Source organism: Salmo salar, chromosome ssa16, assembly GCF_905237065.1.
Source record: "Salmo salar chromosome ssa16, Ssal_v3.1, whole genome shotgun sequence".
NCBI lineage: Eukaryota > Metazoa > Chordata > Actinopteri > Salmoniformes > Salmonidae > Salmo > Salmo salar.
Window position 1 is genome coordinate 55,019,767 of NC_059457.1, and position 25,368 is coordinate 55,045,134.

At 43.9% G+C, this 25,368-nt stretch overlaps 2 protein-coding genes across 3 annotated transcripts; both read right to left on the reverse strand.

Moving 5' to 3' along the window:
• Positions 1–3,186: 3,186 nt before the first annotated feature.
• LOC106574202 (serine--pyruvate aminotransferase, mitochondrial) lies at positions 3,187–10,687 on the reverse strand. 2 transcript variants are annotated; one of them, XM_045697433.1, is made up of 9 exons: positions 10,271–10,687; positions 9,158–9,258; positions 8,961–9,031; positions 6,336–6,420; positions 6,076–6,174; positions 5,748–5,817; positions 5,247–5,342; positions 3,985–4,113; positions 3,187–3,645 (listed from the first exon to the last, which is right to left on the reverse strand). In XM_045697433.1, exons 3-9 carry the CDS (start codon positions 8,992–8,994, stop codon positions 3,538–3,540), a joined length of 621 nt encoding a protein of 206 aa, XP_045553389.1. In that variant the 5' UTR covers positions 8,995–9,031; positions 9,158–9,258; positions 10,271–10,687; the 3' UTR covers positions 3,187–3,537. The 2 variants fall into 2 exon arrangements, with proteins under 2 accessions (XP_045553389.1, XP_045553390.1); XM_045697434.1 differs by lacking the exons at positions 8,961–9,031; positions 9,158–9,258; positions 10,271–10,687 and adding an exon at positions 8,841–8,895.
• Positions 10,688–10,946: 259 nt separating this feature from the next.
• LOC106598957 (serine--pyruvate aminotransferase, mitochondrial) lies at positions 10,947–21,882 on the reverse strand. Its single transcript, XM_045697432.1, has 11 exons — positions 21,534–21,882; positions 19,306–19,498; positions 17,501–17,565; positions 16,610–16,710; positions 16,413–16,483; positions 13,997–14,081; positions 13,737–13,835; positions 13,409–13,478; positions 13,057–13,152; positions 11,745–11,873; positions 10,947–11,405 (listed from the first exon to the last, which is right to left on the reverse strand). The coding sequence occupies exons 1-11, from the start codon at positions 21,690–21,692 to the stop codon at positions 11,298–11,300; spliced, it is 1,176 nt and encodes a 391-aa protein (XP_045553388.1). The 5' UTR covers positions 21,693–21,882; the 3' UTR covers positions 10,947–11,297.
• Between the last annotated feature and the right edge of the window lie 3,486 nt (positions 21,883–25,368).

Here is a 25,368-nt window from a genome sequence, read left to right on the forward strand (position 1 = left end):
CACACACTTATTTTTTGTCGGTTTACATCTCATACTATTTTTTATTATTTATTTTAATTTCTGAAGTTCAATAGCACCTTGGTCATGTGACCCACACACCTCAAACAAGGTTCAGAATGTACACTCAGTGGGCCTACACATCGCACACCCTTTTGTTTGTCCATTTGCATCTCATGAGATTTTCCGAAAAAAAAATTAAATATTCAAATTTCAATAGCTCCTTAGTCTTATGACCTACAACCCTCAAACTACTTTCAGAACATCCAGTCACTAGCCTTATATATTGCACAACTTTTTGTATGTCCGTTTTAATCTCACGTGATTTTACATTAATTTTCAATGTTTCTAATTTCAATACTCCTTGGTCATGTGACCTACTGGACTCAAACAAGGTTCATAATGTCCACTGACTACCCTTCTATATTGCACACCCTTTAGTTTGTCCATTTTCATCTCATGCGGTTTTACATGAATTTTTAAACATTTTTATTTTCAGTAGTTCCCTGTTCATGTGACCTACATCCCTCAAACTACGTTCAGAATATCCACTGACTAGCCTTATACATGGCACTCCCATTTGTTTGTCCATTTTCATCTCATACAATTTTACATTAATTGCCTGCTCTGCTACCCTGAAGGAGAGTGTCACTCACACACCTATTCGCTTGGGCCTTCTCCCTGGGGCCTTCCTGACCTCCAGGCTAGCCCCCATTGACCTGGTGACCTCTGCCTCAAGGCCTCTAGGCCTACATTCCCTGCCCGACCTCTCCCTGTGTCTGAGAGTGTATAGCTTACTCCCTGGAACTACAGACCTCTTGGCTTCCACACCTACTCTCCCTACCCGGTCACCAGCCCTCTCACTGGGCATCACCCATCACCGCGTCTCGGCCGGGGCTCAGGGGCTCAGCCATCTCCATAACCTTGCCCACCAGGTTCCCCACAAACATGCAGTGCGCATCAGGAGAGGGGCGGCAAATCATCTGGCCACACCCCAACCCCGTCACGAACCGCTCTACTCACCTGCCAAAAGAGGCAGGCTATCCCGGGCCAACCGAAAGATCCATGGTGCTACGTTATCTTTACGTTTAGGGGGGATTCTGATTTAGAGGCGTTCAGTCATAATCCCACAGATGGCAGCATCGCACCATTGGCTCCTCAGCCAAGCCCATACACCAAATGTACTTGGGGGATCTGAGTGCGACTGCGACAGGTGGGTACGCTCCTTTTGAATTTCATCAGGTTGACATTCAGTGATCCGTGCCTGGTGCTTCTTCCGTTTGTTTTATCGGTCCGCAGCAAATCAATGGGCCTGGATGGTACTACCCACATCAGATGTAGGCCTCCCTCCCCAGACAAGCTGGAGATACCTCTCCCCACTTCGTAGGGCATGAGCCAGATCCATGCAATGTCCTATCACTGCGGGGCCAATGGGTTTAGTCTCCGCCTCAAGTCTAGTCAGCGTAGAGGAGACCTCCCCACCTACAATGTGTGGTGTCCCGCAATGAGGCAAGCCTGAGGCCTGGTAGTGTCAGCTAATGGTAAGGCACATGCCATTTCCACTACATGCTCCAAGGAGCATGGAGGAGATCTTCCACATAGAATGTGTAGAGTCCCGCACCCAGGCGGACCTGAGACCTGGCAGTGTCCATAACTGCTAAGAACATTCCATCTCAATTTAGTGCTCCACTGTTAGCGGGTCCAGCCGAAGCCAGCGTTCGATTCAAACATTCGCGGTTTAGAGTTAGCTAAGTATACGGGGGACGCGTGTTTTAAACGTTTCACCACAGCCACTCTGTGATCAGACTGATGCAAGTAAGTACACTATCAGCCATCTCCCAGGACTTAACTCTCCCCCTCCCAGCCAAAGCCAGGGATGCGTTCGAGCCATCATTCTCTGATTGGCTTCCTGTCAAGGTCAGGATTTGTTAACAAGAGCCGCGCAGCAAATCGTTGAGTCTGGTGGAACGCCCTCACATTTTCATGCTTGACCTAAAGCCCCATATTCCAGGACCGACTGCTGCCTTTCTGTTAACGATCAACAGCCGTCACCATCTGCAGGACTCTTTGCATACGGACTAGTACCGAGGTAACTCCCATTTGGTTTGCATCGTTAGCAACACCTGAAAACAGGTGGCATACAAGGAGGGATTGGAAGAGCCCTGCTTAGAGGGCTACCTCGTTATCTCCCTTACTAAGGCTCAGGACTCCTTAAGAGAGTCATTGTTACTCTCGGCATTTACCCGCGCTTCATTGAATTTCTGCCCAGTGCACTTCATTGAATTCAGAGCACTGGGCAGAAATCATATCACGTCAATACCCACCTCGGGCATTCGCGATGCTTGGTTTTAATTAAACAGTCGGATTCCCCTGGTCCACACCAGTTCTAAGTCAGCTGCTAGGCGCCGGCCGATACGACCCGCCGGAGACCCAGCGCGAACAGGGCTGGGGAGATCAACAAGAAGGATTTACACCCTGTCCCCCAGATTTTCAAGGGCCAGCGAGAGCTCACCGGACACCGCCGGAACTGCAACGCTTTACAGGGCTTGGGCCCCCTCTCGTAGCGAACCCATTCCAGGTTGCCATGCCCTTCACAAAGAAAAGAGAACTCTCCCCGGGGCTCCTGCCACCTTCTCCGGGATCGGTCGCGTTACCGCACTGGCCGCCTCGAGGCGCCCGTCTCCGCCAGTCCGTGGACATTCTGAAAGTAGTTTGAGGTCAGTAGGTCACAAATTAGGAAGTTTGAAAAATGTATGTAAAATCTTGTGAGATGATAATCGCTCTCCTGCAGTATTTGGACTACTTTGTTACATTGTCTCGTTTTCACTGCCTTGTCGATGACTGAGAGCTCCTCTTCGGCATGCCATGTTAAATAGTGCACGAATATATCTTTAACTTTATATCTTTAACTTTATATCTTTAACTATAACTATTGTACCGGTGTTCAGGGAACTCACAAAGCTAGCTACAAGGCTTTTAGTTAACTTCCCCCCCAGACAAGGACAGACACTGGAACAGTTCCACGCGCTTTTGTGCAAAACGTCAACAAGGAAGGAACGTCCTGCGGCTCCACATCTGGATTGTTCTTCTTCTTCAAAATAAAATGTAAGTAGCACTTCTGTAAATAGAGGGCGTAATCTACTGTTGATAGAATATTATTACAGTTTTGGAAGACGAGCGACAAAAATGTATTCAAACATTGAAAGCAGTGAGAACATTGCTTTGTTTTTAATCAAATGAAAGGAAAACACACAATCACATAACATGTATTTGATTAGACGTTTACACAACACTTGAATCAGAGGTAAAAAAAAAAAAAAATCATACTGTTTTTTTATTTATTTCAATTTTTTTTTATTCAACATATATCCATTAATTGTTCTTCCCTGATATCAAAGCTGACTTAAACTGACTTTCAGATAGCCATGTTATAATTTGTTCTTATGGCAGTGTTTTAGCCATGTTTGACTTTGCCAGAGACAATGTTTACAATGTTGATCCAGACTATGACCTTGCTATTATGGAAGCGTTTGAGCCATGTTATACTTTGCTTTTATGACAGTATCTGAGAGCATCTCTCAGGGCCTCCAGCACCATGTCAACACTGGCTTTGCTGCTGTTACCCCCCATCAGTCCCACACGCAGCACCTGAGGACAGAGACGGGACAGGTCAGTGAGCCGGTTGCACATAAGAGAAGGCATGGTCGAGCCCACACAACCAACCTGTTATTGCAGCAGTAGACCAAAAGTTGTTATCATTAGTAAAGAGGGCTGATGATCACGATCGTAGCTACTTAACCCATGGTCAAAGCAATGCATAATGGTTCATAAATGTACCACCTGCTCTCTACTATGACTGGTAACTCATCCAGAACTAAGAAGCAGCAGAAGTCCGTTCTGTGTCCCGGCTTGAGACGGCCTCAGTCCACTAACTCAGTGGTTCTCAACCTTTTTTGTTGTTGTTGCTCTACCCTTGAAGTAACTCACCTGGCCAACGGATGGTCCCAGTCCTCCAGAGATTTCTAGGTTGTGATTCTTCATGATGTAGCTGGTGATCTCCTTCCAGTCATATCCAGGGGGAGCTACTATAGTGGTTACCGTGGGCAACCTGGCGTTCTGGCGAATGGAACCATCAATGGAAAGAGGAGTGTTTAAGGTGTCTGAGTGTTTTGTTTCACAGTAAAACATATGGAAAGAGGAGTGTTTAAGGTGTCTGAGTGTTTTGTTTTACAGTAAAACATATGGAAAGAGGAGTGTTTAAGTGGTCTGAGTGTTTTGTTTTACAGTAAAACATATGGAAAGAGGAGTGTTTAAGGTGTCTGTGTTTTGTTTTACAGTAAAACATATGGAAAGAGGAGTGTTTAAGTGGTCTGAGTGTTTTTGTTTTACAGTAAAACATATGGAAAGAGGAGTGTTTAAGTGGTCTGAGTGTTTTGTTTTACAGTAAAACATATGGAAAGAGGAGTGTTTAAGGTGTCTGAGTGTTTTGTTTTACAGTAAAACATATGGAAAGAGGAGTGTTTAAGGTGTCTGAGTGTTTTGTTTTACAGTAAAACATATGGAAAGAGGAGTGTTTAAGGTGTCTGAGTGTTTTGTTTTACAGTAAAACATATGGAAAGAGGAGTGTTTAAGTGGTCTGAGTGTTTTGTTTTACAGTAAAACATATGGAAAGAGGAGTGTTTAAGGTGTCTGAGTGTTTTGTTTTACAGTAAAACATATGGAAAGAGGAGTGTTTAAGTGGTCTGTGTTTTGATTTACAGTAAAACATATGGAAAGAGGAGTGTTTAAGTGGTCTGAGTGTTTTGTTTTACAGTAAAACATATGGAAAGAGGAGTGTTTAAGTGGTCTGAGTGTTTTGTTTTACAGTAAAACATATGGAAAGAGGAGTTTTTAAGTGGTCTGTGTTTTGATTTACAGTAAAACATATGGAAAGAGGAGTGTTTAAGGTGTCTGAGTGTTTTGTTTTACAGTAAAACATATGGAAAGAGGAGTGTTTAAGTGGTCTGAGTGTTTTGTTTTACAGTAAAACATATGGAAAGAGGAGTTTTTAAGGGGTCTGAGTGTTTTGTTTTACAGTAAAACATATGGCCGTCTGCAATATATTTAACATACATCTGTTACAACACAGAATAAAGTTATAGCGTATGTGTAGTTAAATTATTGAATGTATATATTTATTTTCATTTGTACTTTAAATAGACTACAGTAAATAGTTTACAGTAAATCTCTTTAAGGTCTCTGATACTGACCTTGTTTTTCACAAACAGTTTGAGGCCCATGTTCTCTAGGCCTTCATGGAAGTATTCTGCTACTTCCCGATGTCTTTGCCAGGAGTTCTCCAGACCCTGGCAGAGAGTAGAGACACAGGTCTGTAATTTTATCATCACAAACACAACTACCGTTCGCTATGCTGCTATAACATATTCCCGTTTTTAATTATATATATATATAGACGTTTACACAACACTTGAATCAGATAGAGAGAGAGAGAGAGAGAGAGAGAGAGAGAGAGAGAGAGAGAGAGAGAGAGAGAGAGAGAGAGAGAGAGAGAGAGAGAGAGAAAAAGAAAGAGAAAGAAGAGAGAGAGAGAGAGAGAGAGAGAGAGAGAGAGAGAGAGAGAGAATTTAAAACATACATCAGAGTGCTATGATATCATTTATCCCTGTGACTTATCGTATAAATCTATAAGTGGTAACTCTATCTAAGAGGGTGTGAATTGCATCATGATTTAGGAACCAGACTAAAGTCACCTGTTCAGCGAGGATAGCCAGACTCTCCCGGAGAGAGTAGAAGGCAGACACAGGCGCAGTGTGGTGGTATCTGTTCAAAGGAACAACAGGTCAGACTAAGTTCTGTCACTAATGATACATTATGCTTTACTTACGCTCTGAGCTGCGATTCCCTTGACATTCACAAGAGCATCATGTTAAACTGTGTTTTTGTCCAGGTAGATGATGTCATAGAATGTGGTGTTAGATGATGTCATAGAATGTGGTGTTAGATGATGTCATAGAATGTGGTGTTAGACGATGTGTTGGTGATACAAGACTCTGATGTAATGCATTATGGGAGTCTCACATTCTGGCAGGTTTGCCGTCACAACCCCAATAGTTTGCCAGCCAGGTCATGTCCAGGAAGAACGACACTGGCTTTGTTTTCCGATTGAATACTTTCTGGCTGGATAGAAGCAGAAAATAAGTGCTCATAGAAAAAAATGTATTTCATAGGTTGTTACTGTTTAATTGCTTCGGAAATATCAGGTCATTTTTGTACCATTAAAAAGTGTATTTTTTTTTTTTTTACATTTCTAAAGCTAGGGACTAGAACACCTTCCTCACCATGCTCTTTCACTGAAGGAAATGGGAGCAGTCCCAGGTGGGGCATTCAGGACCTTCTGTGAGCCAGAGTACAGGATGTCGATACCTGAAGAAAACACAACGAACCAAAATTAACTTGACTAGTTAAGTTTCAATCTGAAAATCTGTTAGCTCTTATGGAAGTACAATGAATTAAACTAGCAGTAATTGTCACGTCCTGACCAGTAAAGGGGTTAATTGTTATTATAGTTTGGTCAGGACGTGGCAGGGGGTATTTGTTTTATATGGTTCGGGGTGTGTGTGTGTATGTAGAGGGGTGTTTGGTTTATGTATTCCGGGGTTTTTGTCATTGTTCTACGTTAGTGTATTTCTATGTTCTGTCTAGTCATTTCTCTTTCTATGTTTAGGTAATTGGGGTTGGGGGCCTTCAATTGGAAGCAGCTGTCTATCGTTGCCTCTGATTGATGGTCCTATAAATAGGAATGTGTTTGTCATGGGATTTGTGGGAGGTTGTTCTTTGCACAGCTGTGTGTTGCCCTGCAAGACTGTTTGTCGTCCGGTTGTTTTATCTTGTTTTATTTATAAGTGTTCTAATAAAGTTAATATGAGCACTCAACCCCCTGCGCCTTGGTCCATCGACTACGACGACCGTTACAGTAATGCTATTTTCACATAGTTAAATAATAAGTATGTAGCAAAGTTACATGCAGGGTTATGGTGCATGACAATAGTCCAAAGTAGCTTCATAATAAGCATCAACACAGAGGAAAGCTTTCCCCCAGGGGCTTTAACTAGCTGTCCCCCAGGGGCTTTAACTAGCTGTCCCCCAGGGTCTTTAACTAGTTTTCCCCAGGGTTTTTAACTAGCTGTCCCCAGGGGCTTTAACTAGCTGTCCCCCAGGGGCTTTAACTAGCTGTCCCCCAGGGTCTTTAACTAGTTTTCCCCCAGGGTCTTTAACTAGTTTCCCCCAGGGTTTTTAACTAGTTTTCCCACAGGGTCTTTAACTAGCTGTCCCCCAGGGTCTTTAACTAGTTTTCCCCAGGGTTTTTAACTAGTTTTCCCCCAGGGGCTTTAACTAGCTTTCCCCCACGGTCTTTAACTAGTTTTCCCCCAGGGTCTTTAACTAGCTGTCCCCAGGGTCTTTAACTAGCTGTCCCCAGGGTTTTTAACTAGTTTTCCCCCAGGGTCTTTAACTAGCTGTCCCCCAGGGTCTTTAACTAGTTTTCCCCCAGGGTCTTTAACTAGTTTTCCCCAGGGTTTTTAACTAGTTTTCCCCCAGGGGCTTTAACTAGCTTTCCCCCAGGGTCTTTAACTAGTTTTCCCCCAGGGTCTTTAACTAGCTGTCCCCAGGGTCTTTAACTAGCTGTCCCCAGGGTTTTTAACTAGTTTTCCCCCAGGGTCTTTAACTAGCTGTCCCCCAGGGTCTTTAACTAGTTTTCCCCCAGGGTCTTTAACTAGTTTTCCCCTAGGGTCTTTAACTAGTTTTCCCCCAGGGTCTTTAACTAGTTTTCCCCCAGGGTCTTTAACTAGCTTTCCCCCAGGGACTTTAACTAGCTTTCCCCCAGGGTCTTTAACTAGCTTTCCCCCAGGGTCTTTAACTAGTTTTCCCCCGGGGGCTTTAACTAGCTTTCCCCCAGGGTCTTTAACTAGCTGTCCCCCAGGGTCTTTAACTAGTTTTCCCCCAGGGTCTTTAACTAGCTTTCCCCCAGGGTCTTTAACTAGTTTTCCCCCGGGGGCTTTAACTAGCTTTCCCCCGGGGTCTTTAACTAGCTTTCCCCCGGGGTCTTTAACTAGCTTTCCCCCAGGGTCTTTAACTAGTTTTCCCCCAGGGTCTTTAACTAGCTTTCCCCCAGGGTCTTTAACTAGCTTTCCCCCAGGGTCTTTAACTAGTTTTCCCCCAGGGTCTTTAACTAGCTTTCCCCCAGGGTCTTTAACTAGCTTTCCCCCAGGGTCTTTAACTAGCTTTCCCCCAGGGTCTTTAACTAGCTTTCCCCCAGGGTCTTTAACTAGCTTTCCCCCAGGGTCTTTAACTAGTTTTCCCCCAGGGGCTTTAACTAGCTGTCCCCAGGGTCTTTAACTAGCTGTCCCCCAGGGTCTTTAACTAGCTGTCCCCAGGGTCTTTAACTAGCTGTCCCCAGGGTCTTTAACTAGCTGTCCCCAGGGTCTTTAACTAGCTTTCCCCCAGGGACTTTAACTAGTTTCCCCCCAGGGTCTTTAACTAGCTGTCCCCAGGGTCTTTAACTAGCTGTCCCCAGGGTCTTTAACTAGCTGTCCCCCAGGGTCTTTAACTAGCTGTCCCCAGGGTCTTTAACTAGGTGGTCTTGATAAACCTGTCTGTGTATCCGGGAGCAACGTGTGTGATCTTTGCTCATCCCTCTCAACAGGAACTCTGTTATTCCTGCAGGGTCCTTGTGCTATTTGCTACAGGGTCATTACAACACCATCACGTATTTGTCCATGCAAAGTGGGGCACCTCCCTTTTATACCTTATTTGTCCAAGCAAAGTGGGGCACCTCCCTTTTATACCTTGTTTGTCCATGTAAAGTGGGGCACCTCCCATTTATACCTTATTTGTCTATGTAAAGTGGGGCACCTCCCATTTATACCTTGTTTGTCCATGTAAAGTGGGGCACCTCCCTTTTATACCTTGTTTGTCCATGTAAAGTGGGGCACCTCCCATTGAAGCCACACAGTCAACGAGAAACAGACAGTTGTGCCTTGCAGAAAGAAAGGAGAGGCACTACTTCATAACAAATGATTCACTGGTACCGTATGATATCTGTTGGGTTTTATAAGCATTTATATTGACATGGAAGCTGAAGAGGTGGGTTAAGGGCTCTTACTTGTGACATATGTCTCCAATGCCATCGAGTGGATGAACTACTCCTGTGGAGGATTCTCCGTGGGTGAGGAAGAACAGCACAGGCTTGTGTTTGGCCAGGGCCTGGGGTGAAACAATGACAGGACAGATCAGGATGAAATGGGCCCTGGTCTAAAGTAATACACTACATAGGGAATAGGGCCCTGGTCTAAAGGAATACACTACATAGGGAATAGGGCCCTGGTCTAAAGTAATACACTACATAGGTAATAGGGCCCTGGTCTAAAGTAATACACTACATAGGGAATAGGGCCCTGGTCTAAAGTAATACACTACATAGGGAATAGGGCCCTGGTCTAAAGGAATATACTACATAGGGAATAGGGCCCTGGTCTAAAGTAATACACTACATAGGGAATAGGGCCCTGGTCTAAAGGAATATACTACATAGGGAATAGGGCCCTGGTCTAAAGTAATACACTACATAGGGAATAGGGTTCCACTTGGGACACACTTATGGTGTATTGGATAGTAGCAATTTGGTATATTTATACCTACTGATGAAGGTTAGGGTAGGAGTCTCTATACCTACTGATGAAGGTTAGGATAGGAGTCTCTATACCTACTGATGAAGGTTAGGGTAGAAGTATCTATACCTACTGATGAAGGTTAGGGTAGGAGTATCTATAGATGAAGGTTAGGGTAGGAGTCTCTATAGATGAAGGTTAGGGTAGGAGTATCTATAGATGAAGGTTAGGGTAGGAGTATATATAGATGAAGGTTAGGGTAGGATTATCTATACCTACTGATGAAGGTTAGGGTAGAAGTATCTATACCTACTGATGAAGGTTAGGGTAGGAGTATCTATAGATGAATGTTAGGGTAGATGTCTCTATAGATGAAGGTTAGGGTAGGAGTATCTATAGATGAAGGTTAGGGTAGGAGTATATATAGATGAAGGTTAGGGTAGGAGTATCTATAGATGAAGGTTAGGGTAGGAGTCTCTATAGATGAAGGTTAGGGTAGGAGTCTCTATAGATGAAGGTTAGGGTAGAGTATCTATAGACGAAGGTTAGGGTAGGAAGAAGGATTTACACCCTGTCCCCCAGATTTTCAAGGGCCAGCGAGAGCTCACCGGACACCGCCGGAACTGCAACGCTTTACAGGGCTTGGGCCCCCTCTCGTAGCGAACCCATTCCAGGTTGCCATGCCCTTCACAAAGAAAAGAGAACTCTCCCCGGGGCTCCTGCCAGCTTCTCCGGGATCGGTCGCGTTACCGCACTGGCCGCCTCGAGGCGCCCGTCTCCGCCAGTCCGTGGACATTCTGAAAGTAGTTTGAGGTCAGTAGGTCACAAATTAGGAAGTTTGAAAAATGTATGTAAAATCTTGTGAGATGATAATCGCTCTCCTGCAGTATTTGGACTACTTTGTTACATTGTCTCGTTTTCACTGCCTTGTCGATGACTGAGAGCTCCTCTTCGGCATGCCATGTTAAATAGTGCACGAATATATCTTTAACTTTATATCTTTAACTTTATATCTTTAACTATAACTATTGTACCGGTGTTCAGGGAACTCACAAAGCTAGCTACAAGGCTTTTAGTTAACTTCCCCCCAGACAAGGACAGACACTGGAACAGTTCCACGCGCTTTTGTGCAAAACGTCAACAAGGAAGGAACGTCCTGCGGCTCCACATCTGGATTGTTCTTCTTCTTCAAAATAAAATGTAAGTAGCACTTCTGTAAATAGAGGGCGTAATCTACTGTTGATAGAATATTATTACAGTTTTGGAAGACGAGCGACAAAAATGTATTCAAACATTGAAAGCAGTGAGAACATTGCTTTGTTTTTAATCAAATGAAAGGAAAACACACAATCACATAACATGTATTTGATTAGACGTTTACACAACACTTGAATCAGAGGTAAAAAAAAAAAAAAATCATACTGTTTTTTTATTTATTTCAATTTTTTTTTATTCAACATATATCCATTAATTGTTCTTCCCTGATATCAAAGCTGACTTAAACTGACTTTCAGATAGCCATGTTATAATTTGTTCTTATGGCAGTGTTTTAGCCATGTTTGACTTTGCCAGAGACAATGTTTACAATGTTGATCCAGACTATGACCTTGCTATTATGGAAGCGTTTGAGCCATGTTATACTTTGCTTTTATGACAGTATCTGAGAGCATCTCTCAGGGCCTCCAGCACCATGTCAACACTGGCTTTGCTGCTGTTACCCCCCATCAGTCCCACACGCAGCACCTGAGGACAGAGACGGGACAGGTCAGTGAGCCGGTTGCACATAAGAGAAGGCATGGTCGAGCCCACACAACCAACCTGTTATTGCAGCAGTAGACCAATAGTTGTTATCATTAGTAAAGAGGGCTGATGATCACGATCGTAGCTACTTAACCCATGGTCAAAGCAATGCATAATGGTTCATAAATGTACCACCTGCTCTCTACTATGACTGGTAACTCATCCAGAACTAAGAAGCAGCAGAAGTCCGTTCTGTGTCCCGGCTTGAGACGGCCTCAGTCCACTAACTCAGTGGTTCTCAACCTTTTTTGTTGTTGTTGCTCTACCCTTGAAGTAACTCACCTGGCCAACGGATGGTCCCAGTCCTCCAGAGATTTCTAGGTTGTGATTCTTCATGATGTAGCTGGTGATCTCCTTCCAGTCATATCCAGGGGGAGCTACTATAGTGGTTACCGTGGGCAACCTGGCGTTCTGGCGAATGGAACCATCAATGGAAAGAGGAGTGTTTAAGGTGTCTGAGTGTTTTGTTTTACAGTAAAACATATGGAAAGAGGAGTGTTTAAGGTGTCTGAGTGTTTTGTTTTACAGTAAAACATATGGAAAGAGGAGTGTTTAAGTGGTCTGAGTGTTTTGTTTTACAGTAAAACATATGGAAAGAGGAGTGTTTAAGGTGTCTGAGTGTTTTGTTTTACAGTAAAACATATGGAAAGAGGAGTGTTTAAGGTGTCTGAGTGTTTTGTTTTACAGTAAAACATATGGAAAGAGGAGTGTTTAAGTGGTCTGAGTGTTTTGTTTTACAGTAAAACATATGGAAAGAGGAGTGTTTAAGGTGTCTGAGTGTTTTGTTTTACAGTAAAACATATGGAAAGAGGAGTGTTTAAGTGGTCTGTGTTTTGATTTACAGTAAAACATATGGAAAGAGGAGTGTTTAAGTGGTCTGAGTGTTTTGTTTTACAGTAAAACATATGGAAAGAGGAGTGTTTAAGGTGTCTGAGTGTTTTGTTTTACAGTAAAACATATGGAAAGAGGAGTGTTTAAGTGGTCTGTGTTTTGATTTACAGTAAAACATATGGAAAGAGGAGTGTTTAAGTGGTCTGTGTTTTGATTTACAGTAAAACATATGGAAAGAGGAGTGTTTAAGTGGTCTGTGTTTTGATTTACAGTAAAACATATGGAAAGAGGAGTGTTTAAGTGGTCTGAGTGTTTTGTTTTACAGTAAAACATATGGAAAGAGGAGTGTTTAAGTGGTCTGAGTGTTTTGATTTACAGTAAAACATATGGAAAGAGGAGTGTTTAAGTGGTCTGAGTGTTTTGTTTTACAGTAAAACATATGGAAAGAGGAGTGTTTAAGTGGTCTGAGTGTTTTGTTTTACAGTAAAACATATGGAAAGAGGAGTGTTTAAGTGGTCTGAGTGTTTTGTTTTACAGTAAAACATATGGAAAGAGGAGTTTTTAAGGGGTCTGAGTGTTTTGTTTTACAGTAAAACATATGGCCGTCTGCAATATATTTAACATACTTCTGTTACAACACAGAATAAAGTTATAGCGTAGGTGTAGTTAAATTATTGAATGTATATATTTATTTTCATTTGTACTTTAAATAGACTACAGTAAATAGTTTACAGTAAATCTCTTTAAGGTCTCTGATACTGACCTTGTTTTTCACAAACAGTTTGAGGCCCATGTTCTCTAGGCCTTCATGGAAGTATTCTGCTACTTCCCGATGTCTTTGCCAGGAGTTCTCCAGACCCTGGCAGAGAGTAGAGACACAGGTCTGTAATTTTATCATCACAAACACAACTACCGTTCGCTATGCTGCTATAACATATTCCCGTTTTTAATTATAGAGAGAGAGAGAGAGAGAGAGAGAGAGAGAGAATTTAAAACATACATCAGAGTGCTATGATATAATTTATGCCTGTGACTTATCGTATAAATCTATAAGTGGTAACTCTATCTAAGAGGGTGTGAATTGCATCATGATTTAGGAACCAGACTAAAGTCACCTGTTCAGCGAGGATAGCCAGACTCTCCCGGAGAGAGTAGAAGGCAGACACAGGCGCAGTGTGGTGGTATCTGTTCAAAGGAACAACAGGTCAGACTAAGTTCTGTCACTAATGATACATTATGCTTTACTTACGCTCTGAGCTGCGATTCCCTTGACATTCACAAGAGCATCATGTTAAACTGTGTTTTTGTCCAGGTAGATGATGTCATAGAATGTGGTGTTAGATGATGTCATAGAATGTGGTGTTAGATGATGTCATAGAATGTGGTGTTAGACGATGTGTTGGTGATACAAGACTCTGATGTAATGCATTATGGGAGTCTCACATTCTGGCAGGTTTGCCGTCACAACCCCAATAGTTTGCCAGCCAGGTCATGTCCAGGAAGAACGACACTGGCTTTGTTTTCCGATTGAATACTTTCTGGCTGGATAGAAGCAGAAAATAAGTGCTCATAGAAAAAATGTATTTCATAGGTTGTTACTGTTTAATTGCTTCGGAAATATCAGGTCATTTTTGTACCATTAAAAAGTGTATTTTTTTTTTTTTTACATTTCTAAAGCTAGGGGACTAGAACACCTTCCTCACCATGCTCTTTCACTGAAGGAAATGGGAGCAGTCCCAGGTGGGGCATTCAGGACCTTCTGTGAGCCAGAGTACAGGATGTCGATACCTGAAGAAAACACAACAAACCAAAATTAACTTGACTAGTTAAGTTTCAATCTGAAAATCTGTTAGCTCTTATGGAAGTACAATGAATTAAACTAGCAGTAATTGTCACGTCCTGACCAGTAAAGGGGTTAATTGTTATTATAGTTTGGTCAGGACGTGGCAGGGGGTATTTGTTTTATATGGTTCGGGGTGTGTGTGTGTATGTAGAGGGGTGTTTGGTTTATGTATTCCGGGGTTTTTGTCATTGTTCTACGTTAGTGTATTTCTATGTTCTGTCTAGTCATTTCTCTTTCTATGTTTAGGTAATTGGGGTTGGGGGCCTTCAATTGGAAGCAGCTGTCTATCGTTGCCTCTGATTGATGGTCCTATAAATAGGAATGTGTTTGTCATGGGATTTGTGGGAGGCTGTGTGTTGCCTGCAAGACTGTTTGTCGGCCGTTTGTTTGGTCTTGTTTTATTTATAAGTGTTCTAATAAAGTTAATATGAGCACTCCACACCCTGCGCCTTGGTCCATCGACTACGACGACCGTTACAGTAATGCTATTTTCACATAGTTAAATAATAAGTATGTAGCAAAGTTATATGCAGGGTTATGGTGCATGACAATAGTCCAAAGTAGCTTCATAATAAGCATCAACACAGAGGAAAGCTTTCCCCCAGGGGCTTTAACTAGCTGTCCCCCAGGGGCTTTAACTAGCTGTCCCCCAGGGTCTTTAACTAGTTTTCCCCTGGGTTTTTAACTAGCTTTCCCCCAGGGGCTTTAACTAGCTGTCCCCCAGGGTCTTTAACTAGTTTTCCCCTGGGTTTTTAACTAGCTTTCCCCCAGGGTCTTTAACTAGTTTCCCCCAGGGTTTTTAACTAGTTTTCCCACAGGGTCTTTAACTAGCTGTCCCCCAGGGTCTTTAACTAGTTTTCCCCAGGGTTTTTAACTAGTTTTCCCCCAGGGGCTTTAACTAGCTTTCCCCCAGGGTCTTTAACTAGTTTTCCCCCAGGGTCTTTAACTAGCTGTCCCCAGGGTCTTTAACTAGCTGTCCCCTGGGTTTTTAACTAGCTTTCCCCCAGGGTCTTTAACTAGTTTTCCCCAGGGTTTTTAACTAGTTTTCCCCCAGGGTCTTTAACTAGTTTTCCCCAGGGTTTTTAACTAGTTTTCCCCCAGGGGCTTTAACTAGCTTTCCCCCAGGGTCTTTAACTAGTTTTCCCCCAGGGTCTTTAACTAGCTGTCCCCAGGGTCTTTAACTAGCTGTCCCCAGGGTTTTTAACTAGTTTTCCCCCAGGGTCTTTAACTAGCTGTCCCCCAGGGTCTTTAACTAGTTTTCCCCCAGGGTCTTTAACTAGTTTTCCCCTAGGGTCTTTAACTAGTTTTCCCCCAGGGTCTTTAACTAGTTTTCCCCCAGGGTCTTTAACTAGCTTTCCCCCAGGGTCTTTAACTAGCTTTCCCCCAGGGTCTTTAACTAGCTTTCCCCCAGGGTCTTTAACTAGTTTTCCCCCGGGGTCTTTAACTAGCTTTCCCCCAGGGTCTTTAACTAGCTTTCCCCCAGGGTCTTTAACTAGTTTTCCCCCAGGGTCTTTAACTAGCTTTCCCCCAGGATCTTTAACTAGTTTTCCCCCGGGGGCTTTAACTAGCTTTCCCCCGGGGTCTTTAACTAGCTTTCCCCCAGGGTCTTTAACTAGCTTTCCCCCAGGGTCTTTAACTAGTTTTCCCCAGGGTCTTTAACTAGCTTTCCCCCAGGGTCTTTAACTAGCTTTCCCCCAGGGTCTTTAACTAGTTTTCCCCCAGGGTCTTTAACTAGCTTTCCCCCAGGGTCTTTAACTAGCTTTCCCCCAGGGTCTTTAACTAGCTTTCCCCCAGGGTCTTTAACTAGCTTTCCCCCAGGGGCTTTAACTAGCTTTCCCCAGGGTCTTTAACTAGCTTTCCCCCAGGGGCTTTAACTAGCTGTCCCCAGGGTCTTTAACTAGCTGTCCCCCAGGGTCTTTAACTAGCTGTCCCCAGGGACTTTAACTAGTTTCCCCCCAGGGTCTTTAACTAGCTGTCCCCAGGGTCTTTAACTAGCTGTCCCCAGGGTCTTTAACTAGCTGTCCCCCAGGGTCTTTAACTAGCTGTCCCCAGGGTCTTTAACTAGGTGGTCTTGATAAACCTGTCTGTGTATCCGGGAGCAACGTGTGTGATCTTTGCTCATCCCTCTCAACAGGAACTCTGTTATTCCTGCAGGGTCCTTGTGCTATTTGCTACAGGGTCATTACAACACCATCACGTATTTGTCCATGCAAAGTGGGGCACCTCCCTTTTATACCTTATTTGTCCAAGCAAAGTGGGGCACCTCCCTTTTATACCTTGTTTGTCCATGTAAAGTGGGGCACCTCCCATTGAAGCCACACAGTCAACGAGAAACAGACAGTTGTGCCTTGCAGAAAGAAAGGAGAGGCACTACTTCATAACAAATGATTCACTGGTACCGTATGATATCTGTTGGGTTTTATAAGCATTTATATTGACATGGAAGCTGAAGAGGTGGGTTAAGGGCTCTTACTTGTGACATATGTCTCCAATGCCATCGAGTGGATGAACTACTCCTGTGGAGGATTCTCCGTGGGTGAGGAAGAACAGCACAGGCTTGTGTTTGGCCAGGGCCTGGGGTGAAACAATGACAGGACAGATCAGGATGAAATGGGCCCTGGTCTAAAGTAATACACTACATAGGGAATAGGGCCCTGGTCTAAAGGAATACACTACATAGGGAATAGGGCCCTGGTCTAAAGTAATACACTACATAGGGAATAGGGCCCTGGTCTAAAGTAATACACTACATAGGGAATAGGGCCCTGGTCTAAAGTAATACACTACATAGGGAATAGGGCCCTGGTCTAAAGGAATATACTACATAGGGAATAGGGCCCTGGTCTAAAGTAATACACTACATAGGGAATAGGGTTCCACTTGGGACACACTTATGGTGTATTGGATAGTAGCAATTTGGTATATTTATACCTACTGATGAAGGTTAGGGTAGGAGTCTCTATACCTACTGATGAATGTTAGGGTAGGATTATCTATACCTACTGATGAAGGTTAGGGTAGAAGTATCTATACCTACTGATGAAGGTTAGGGTAGGAGTATCTATAGATGAAGGTTAGGGTAGGAGTCTCTATAGATGAAGGTTAGGGTAGGAGTATCTATAGATGAAGGTTAGGGTAGGAGTCTCTATAGATGAAGGTTAGGGTAGGAGTATCTATAGACGAAGGTTAGGGTAGGAGTATCTATAGATGAAGGTTAGGGTAGGAGTCTCTATAGATGAAGGTTAGGGTAGGAGTCTCTATAGATGAAGGTTAGGGTAGAGTATCTATAGACGAAGGTTAGGGTAGGAGTCTCTATAGATGAAGGTTAGGGTATGAGAAGATCAAATGAGAGGTGTGTCATTACCTGATCAATCTCTTCACTGGTGAAAACCCCCCCTGCAGTTGTCACAATGGAATTAACTTTGGCACCTGTTGGGTTGATGAGAAATGTATTATGTAAATCACAAATGTATCAATTTAAAGGGAACTTCCTCAATGGGCAAAGCAACTGTATTTGAAACGAGGTCTTTATAACCAGGTGTGCTCAAAGGTTCATATTTGTGTCACAGGCGTGTAAATAGGGTGAAACTGCTAGCTAGTTAGCGATGCACGCTAGTAGCGTTTCAGTTGGTGACCTCACTCGCTCTGAGACCTTGAACTAGTTGTTACCCTTGCTCTGCTAAGGCTGTGGCTGATCCCTGAAGGCAGTTGTTGATGTGTTCAGAGGGTCCCTGGTTCAAACCCAGGTTGGGGCGAGGAGAGGGACAGAAGCAACACTTTTACAGGCAATGGTCATGGTTACGCAATGACATCTACTATATAGACCAGGACCCATAGAGCACTGCTGCTGACCAGGACCCATAGTGCACTGCTGCTGACCAGGACCCATAGTGCACTGCTGCTGACCAGGACCCATAGTGCACTGCTGTTGACCAGGACCCATAGAGCACTGCTGCTGACCAGGACCCATAGTGCACTGCTGCTGACCAGGACCCATAGAGCACTGCTGCTGACCAGGACCCATAGAGCACTGCTGCTGACCAGGACCCATAGTGCACTGCTGCTGACCAGGACCCATAGTGCACTGCTGCTGACCAGGACCCATAGTGCACTGCTGCTGACCAGGACCCATAGTGCACTGCTGCTGACCAGGACCCATAGTGCACTGCTGCTGACCAGGACTCATAGTGCACTGCTGCTGACCAGGACCCATAGTGCACTGCTGTCGACCACGACCCATAGTGCACTGCTGTTGACCAGGACCCATAGTGCACTGCTGTCGACCACGACCCATAGTGCACTGCTGTCGACCACGACCCATAGTGCACTGCTGCTGACCAGGACCCATAGTGCACTGCTGCTGACCAGGACCCATAGAGCACTGTTGTCGACTACGACCCATAGTGCACTGCTGCTGACCAGGACCCATAGTGCACTGCTGTTGACCAGGACCCATAGTGCACTGCTGTTGACCAGGACCCATAGAGCACTGCTGTTGACCAGGACCCATAGAGCACTGCTGTCGACCACGACCCATAGTGCACTGCTGCTGACCAGGACCCATAGTGCACTGCTGTCGACCACGACCCATAGTGCACTGCTGTCGACCACGACCCATAGTGCACTGCTGCTGACCAGGACCCATAGTGCACTGCTGCTGACCAGGACCCATAGAGCACTGTTGTCGACTACGACCCATAGTGCACTGCTGCTGACCAGGACCCATAGTGCACTGCTGTTGACCAGGACCCATAGTGCACTGCTGTTGACCAGGACCCATAGAGCACTGCTGTTGACCAGGACCCATAGAGCACTGCTGTCGACCACGACCCATAGTGCACTGCTGCTGACCAGGACCCATAGTGCACTGCTGCTGACCAGAACCCATAGAGCACTGTTGTCGACTACGACCCATAGTGCACTGCTGCTGACCAGGACCCATAGTGCACTGCTGTTGACCAGGACCCATAGTGCACTGCTGTTGACCAGGACCCATAGAGCACTGCTGTTGACCAGGACCCATAGAGCACTGCTGTCGACCACGACCCATAGAGCACTGCTGTCGACCACGACTCATAGAGCACTGCTGTCGACCACGACCCATAGTGCTCTTGTCAAAAAAAGGGAACAGGGGGCCATTTGGAACATATCCCCATAACAATCAAGTACCTATCCTCTCTGCCATCTCCGCTGCCCGTTCTCCCCAGATCCCGTTGACCGCGGTGAGAACCCCTTCCCCTGGCTCTACGGCGTTGAAGATGGCACACTCCATGGCCGTGTGTCCTGTGCCACTCACTGCTATCGTCATGTTGTTCTGGGTCTGGAAGGCATATTGGATCCCGCTCTTGATGTCACTCATTATCTAGAATACCAACAAACACACAGTAAAGAGATGATTGTGGGACCAAGAGTCTGTGTGGTAGACACTGAGTATTAGGACGTGTACTGTATGTGTTATGTCTAGTGTACGGTCTCTATTGTGTATACTGCAGTACTGTGTGTCTAAGACAATTTTCCCCCTCGGGATATAAAACTTCATCCGATACTACGTCTCATATAATGATTTGGTACGTTTGTCTCAACACTGTAATAGGTTCGATGGGTTGTCAAAACAGATTTAAAACACACATCACTTTTTCATCAGTTGAACGCAGAGCCGCCTCTTCCTATACGCAGACTACATGCTGTGTTTAGGGCAACGCGGACGACCCAAATGTAGTTATTTACATATTTTTTTAACTCAGTCGGGGGTCTCAACTTACTGTTGAAAGATAGACAAATAGAATACACATGTTGCATCAGAAGTTTTCCAGTTGTTATGTCAGTAGCTCAATTAGTCCATGTCAGCTAACATGTTTTTGATTGCTAGGTAAGGTAGCTGCCTAGAGCTTGTAGGCCTAATCATCGCCATGCCGACCGGGCACGCAAGGCAAGTGCTCAAGGGCCCTGAACTCCAGGGGGACCCCCATTTTGATAGTCATTCTCACACAGATATCATATGAACAATGGCATAAGTCATGGCAAGAATGTGAAGAATTGCACTTTACACTAACCAGGCTTCCATCCAATTATTTTAATTTAACCTTTTATTTAAACTAGGCAAGTCGGTTAAGAACACATTGTTATTTACAATGACACCTTGCCAGGGAACAGCAGGTTAACTGCCTTGTTCATGGGCAGAACGACAGATTTTTACCTTGTCAGCTCAGGGATTTGATCCAGCAACCTTTCAGTTACTGGCCCAACGCTCTAACCACTAGGCTACCCTGCAATGACAGGCCTGATGGAATCAGCAGATTGGTTGGTAAACTTTCCAAAATGTCATCAAATTAAATACACTAGACAAGGTGGGATCTTTTTGTGTCAGTAAAATTAATTATGCGAAAAATAATATATTGATATAATAACCAAAGTAAACTTGGAGTCACGCAATGATATTGTGTGGTCGTCCCACTACGACTCGGGAAACCATGCAGTTTATTAGATAATAACTTCTGATGAAATTCACAGGGTGGTGAAAGTGCACGGTGAAGAGCTTGATGCTCCTTTCCAATAAATATCGAGGGTCTAATGACTTGAGGATCGATCCTTGGCTGCCATTTGACAAATAAAAATAATATCACTCTCATTCATAATAATCTCATAATGTAGGTAACCTACCCACCCTGTATCTGCAAGCTGTTGGCTAGAGCGTGCCTGCCAAGACCAGAGTGGGCACCATCGCTATTTAACACAATTTATTTTGGAGACAAAACCATCAGTAGAGTTGAAAATGCGATGGAAACCCATTTAAAAAAAAAAATCGGTACATGGGAATTTTTATGTGCACTACGTCACTACACACATCCTTTTATCCGCCACAAGTCAATTTGATGGAAACATCACTGGTGGGAAAAATGTGCATATTGTTTCTATGCAGATTATAGAATCTTCGCATGAAAATCTGTCCCCAATTGGATGGAAACCTACAGTGAGGGAAAAAAGTTTTTGATCCCCTGCTTATTTTGTACGTTTGCCCACTGACAAAGAAATGATCAGTCTATAATTTTAATGGTATGTTTATTTGAACGGTGAGAGACAGAATAAACAACAACAGAAATCCAGAAAAACGCATGTCAAAAATGTTATAAAATGATTTGCATTTTAATGAGGGAAATAAGTATTTGACCCCCTCTCAATCAAAAAGATTTCTGGCTCCCAGGTGTCTTTTATACAGGTAACGAGCTGAATATATATATATATATATATATATATATCGATAATATTATAAGCCTTTTCTAAAATATCCAATTTAACCATTTAGGTATATGCGTAAATCCTGCATAAAAGTAAAAATGTTTTTGCATGGTTACCTTAAGTTGAGATTGATTGTTCATAATCAAATTTTGTAGACCTACCTCGAGCATTTCTGGATGCATGTGACCGATGATGGGCTCGGCCCCTGCCGCTAAGATGCGAGGAGGAACATTGGACGGCCCGGGTCCAAACATGTGTCGCCGCGGAGCCACAAAGGTTTTCTGGAGACATTTTGGTGGTGGGACGGAGACGGACGACATGGCTCTAGCTGGTCTTGTTGGCAGTGTGGATATGATACAATTGCACCGTCTGAACTCTGAGTCTGTAAGCAGCCTGACAGACGCACACCTCTCATCTGACAAAAGAGGACTTTTAAAACCCCTCCCACTTCTACGTTTTGATTTGCGTACTGTTTTGACTGCGAGGATTTCCGTTCAAGCAAACCTTTCGTTGTTTACTCCTGAAAATTTTTTTTTTAATTTGATCAGAATGTATAAAACCATGTATTACACACTTTTTTTCTTTTTCAGGTCACATGTTTGTTCCCGGGTAATGTATTCACACCATTGTTCAACACACATTTACAAGGGTTAATCATTAACCACCATTGCTTCAGTAGGTCATAGAATTATATCACAACACTGTAGGAAGAATTCAGCACACACTCACTTTTTTCATTTCAATCAAATGGTATTTATTTAATAAGGACCTTGATACTTGTGTAATAAAACATAAATATATATATATTATTTTTTGTGATCATGTGATTCTGCCCTGGTGTTTTGTTTTGTTTTGTGATGAGCTGATATGGTTTCCTTGATCACTCCAATGTGTCTGTTTGGACAGTGGTTACTCAGTGACACAGAGAGGCAGTGAACAGGCACAGGAGACCAATCCTCCCCCCTCCAACTCTTCTCTACTTCCTAAACCGTTATCCCGTGGAATCGAGTCAATTCAGGGGGGGGGGGGGGATGTTGTAAAGACTCTCAGTGGACTTTTGTTTATTTAAACACCTTGCATGTTGCAACACCAGTGAAGCATCTGTACCCCCACCCCCATACCCCACGGTCCATTCATTTAGAGTGTTGGGCCATTAACCGAAAGTCACTGGTTCGAATGCCTGAGCCGAAAAAGTGAAAAAAATCGGTCGATGTCGCCTTGAGCAAGGCACTTTGCTCCAGGGGCGCCGTACTACTATGTCTGACCCTGTAAAACAACACATTACACTGCACCTATCCGTTGTATGTGCCAATAAAATCTTTTTTGTATTTATTTTGTCGAGGATAGTCAGTATCATGCTTTGCCATTGTTTTCCAAGGAGTCACAGTCTAGATTTCTGAAAGTACACTACTTTCCAATTCCAATTCATTTCAGTCTACTTCCTGAATTGTATTTAAATTTGTTGATTTTTATTTGGATCCCCATTAGCTGATGCCATGGTGACAGCTAGTCAGTCTTCCTGGGGTCCGACACATAACGAAAAGACATTACAGACAAATACTTTACAATTTACATGCACTACCGTTCAAAAGTTTGGGGGTCACTGAGAAATGTTCTTTGTTTTTGAATAAAAAGCAAATTTTTTTGTCCGTTTAAAATAACAAATTGATCAGAAATACAGCGTAGACATTGTTAATGTTGTAAATGACTATTGTAGCTGGAAACGGCTGATTTTGTAATGGAATATCTACATAGGCGTACAGAGGCTCATTATCAGCAACCATCCAGGTTTATCATTTTAAAAGGCTAATTTATCATTAGAAAACCCTTTTGCAATTATGTTAGCAGAGCTGAAAACTGTTGTTCTGATTAAAGAAGCAATACAACTGGTCTTCTATAGTCTAATTGAGTATCTGGAGCATCAGCATTTGTGGGTTTGGTTACAGGCTCAAAATGGCCAGAAACAAAGAACTTTCTTCTGAAACTCGTCAGTCTATTCTTGTTCTTAGAAATGAAGGCTATTCCATGCGAGAAATTGCCAAGAAACTGAAGATCTCGTACAACGCTGTGTACTACTCCCTTCACAGTACAGCGCAAACTGGCTCTAACCGGAATAGAAAGAGGAGTGGGAGGCCCCGGTGCACAACTGAGCAAGAGGGCAAGTATATTAGTATTTAGTTTGAGAAACAGGCGCCTCACAAGTCCTCAACTGGCAGCTTCATTAAATAGTTCCGGCAAAACACCAGTCACAACGTCAACAGTGAAGAGGCGACTCCGGTATACTGGCCTTCTAGGCAGAGAAGACAGAGAAGGCAGAGAAGACAGAGATGATGCACCACTTCAGGCAGGGTGAAACCTTTCTTACTCTCCAAGTGGTTGGAGAGAGGTTGGAAACCTCTTATTAGACCCTATTCACTATCTTTGTCTAAAACACTCAGAATGATAGAGAGAGATGGAGTGACTGATCTCTCCCTTCAAATTTAGAGGGATAAGCTACTGTTTAAACAGGATGTTAAAGTGCAATGTCAGGTTTGTTGATTCATAATTCGATCCTGCTTTAAATTATGTTCACTTTCCTAGCCACCGTGCTTCTACACCTGCATTGCTTGCTGTTTGGGGTTTAGGCTGGGTTTCTGTACAGCACTTTGAGATATCAGCTGATGTAAGAAGGGCTATATAAATATATTTGATTTGATTTGATTTATAAACACTACATACATGTGTTATGATCATCTATAACCTTATCTCATGCTTTATAAAGGGTTCATAAATGTGGCATAACTGTGTGACATAACCACCAATGTCAAATGTGACATAAGCCACTATGTCAAATATGACATAAACCTGTGCTTTATAAAGGGTGGCATAAGCCCCGCTTAATAAAGGCCTTAAAAATCATATTAAGTTGATGCTTCACAAAGCGTTTATAACCCTGTCATTTATCTTGGTAGAGCATTGCAATGACAAGATATTGGGTTCAATACCCGGGACCAAGCATATATTTAAAAAAAAGCCATTCGATAAAAGCTTCTGCTAAATGTTATGTTACACACATTTAATCTTCTCCTTTCCCCCTTCTGACAACCAGGTGGCGAATCGCATCTCTGCATGTCTGGCAGACATATCAGTGTGGATGACGGATCACCACCTCAAGCTGAACCTCGGCAAGACGGAGCTGCTCTTCGTCCCGGGGAAGGACTGCCCGTTCCATGATCTCGCCATCACGGTTGACAACTCCCTTGTGTCCTCCTCCCAGAGTGCTAAGAGCCTCGGCGTGACCCTGGACAACACCCTGTCGTTCTCCACTAACATCAAGGCGGTGACCCGATCCTGTAGGTTCATGCTCTACAACATTCGCAGAGTACGACCCTGCCTCACACAGGAAGCGGCGCAGGTCCTAATCCAGGCACTTGTCATCTCCCGCCTGGATTACTGCAACTCGCTGTTGGCTGGGCTCCCTGCCTGTGCCACTAAACCCCTACAACTCATCCAGAACGCCGCAGCCCGTCTGGTGTTCAACCTTCCCAAGTTCTCTCACGTCACCCCGCTCCTCCGCTCTCTCCACTGGCTTCCAGTTGAAGCTCGCATCCGCTACAAGACCATGGTGCTTGCCTACGGAGCTGTGAGGGGAACGGCACCTCCGTACCTTCAGGCTCTGATCAGGCCCTACACCCAAACAAGGGCACTGCGTTCATCCACCTCTGGCCTGCTCGCCTCCCTACCTCTGAGGAAGCACAGTTCCCGCTCAGCCCAGTCAAAACTGTTCGCTGCTCTGGCACCCCAATGGTGGAACAAGCTCCCTCACGACGCCAGGACAGCGGAGTCAATCACCACCTTCCGGAGACACCTGAAACCCCACCTCTTTAAGGAATACCTGGGATAGGATAAAGTAATCCTTCTAACCCCCCCCTTAAAAGATTTAGATGCACTATTGTAAAGTGGTTGTTCCACTGGATATTATAAGGTGAATGCACCAATTTGTAAGTCGCTCTGGAT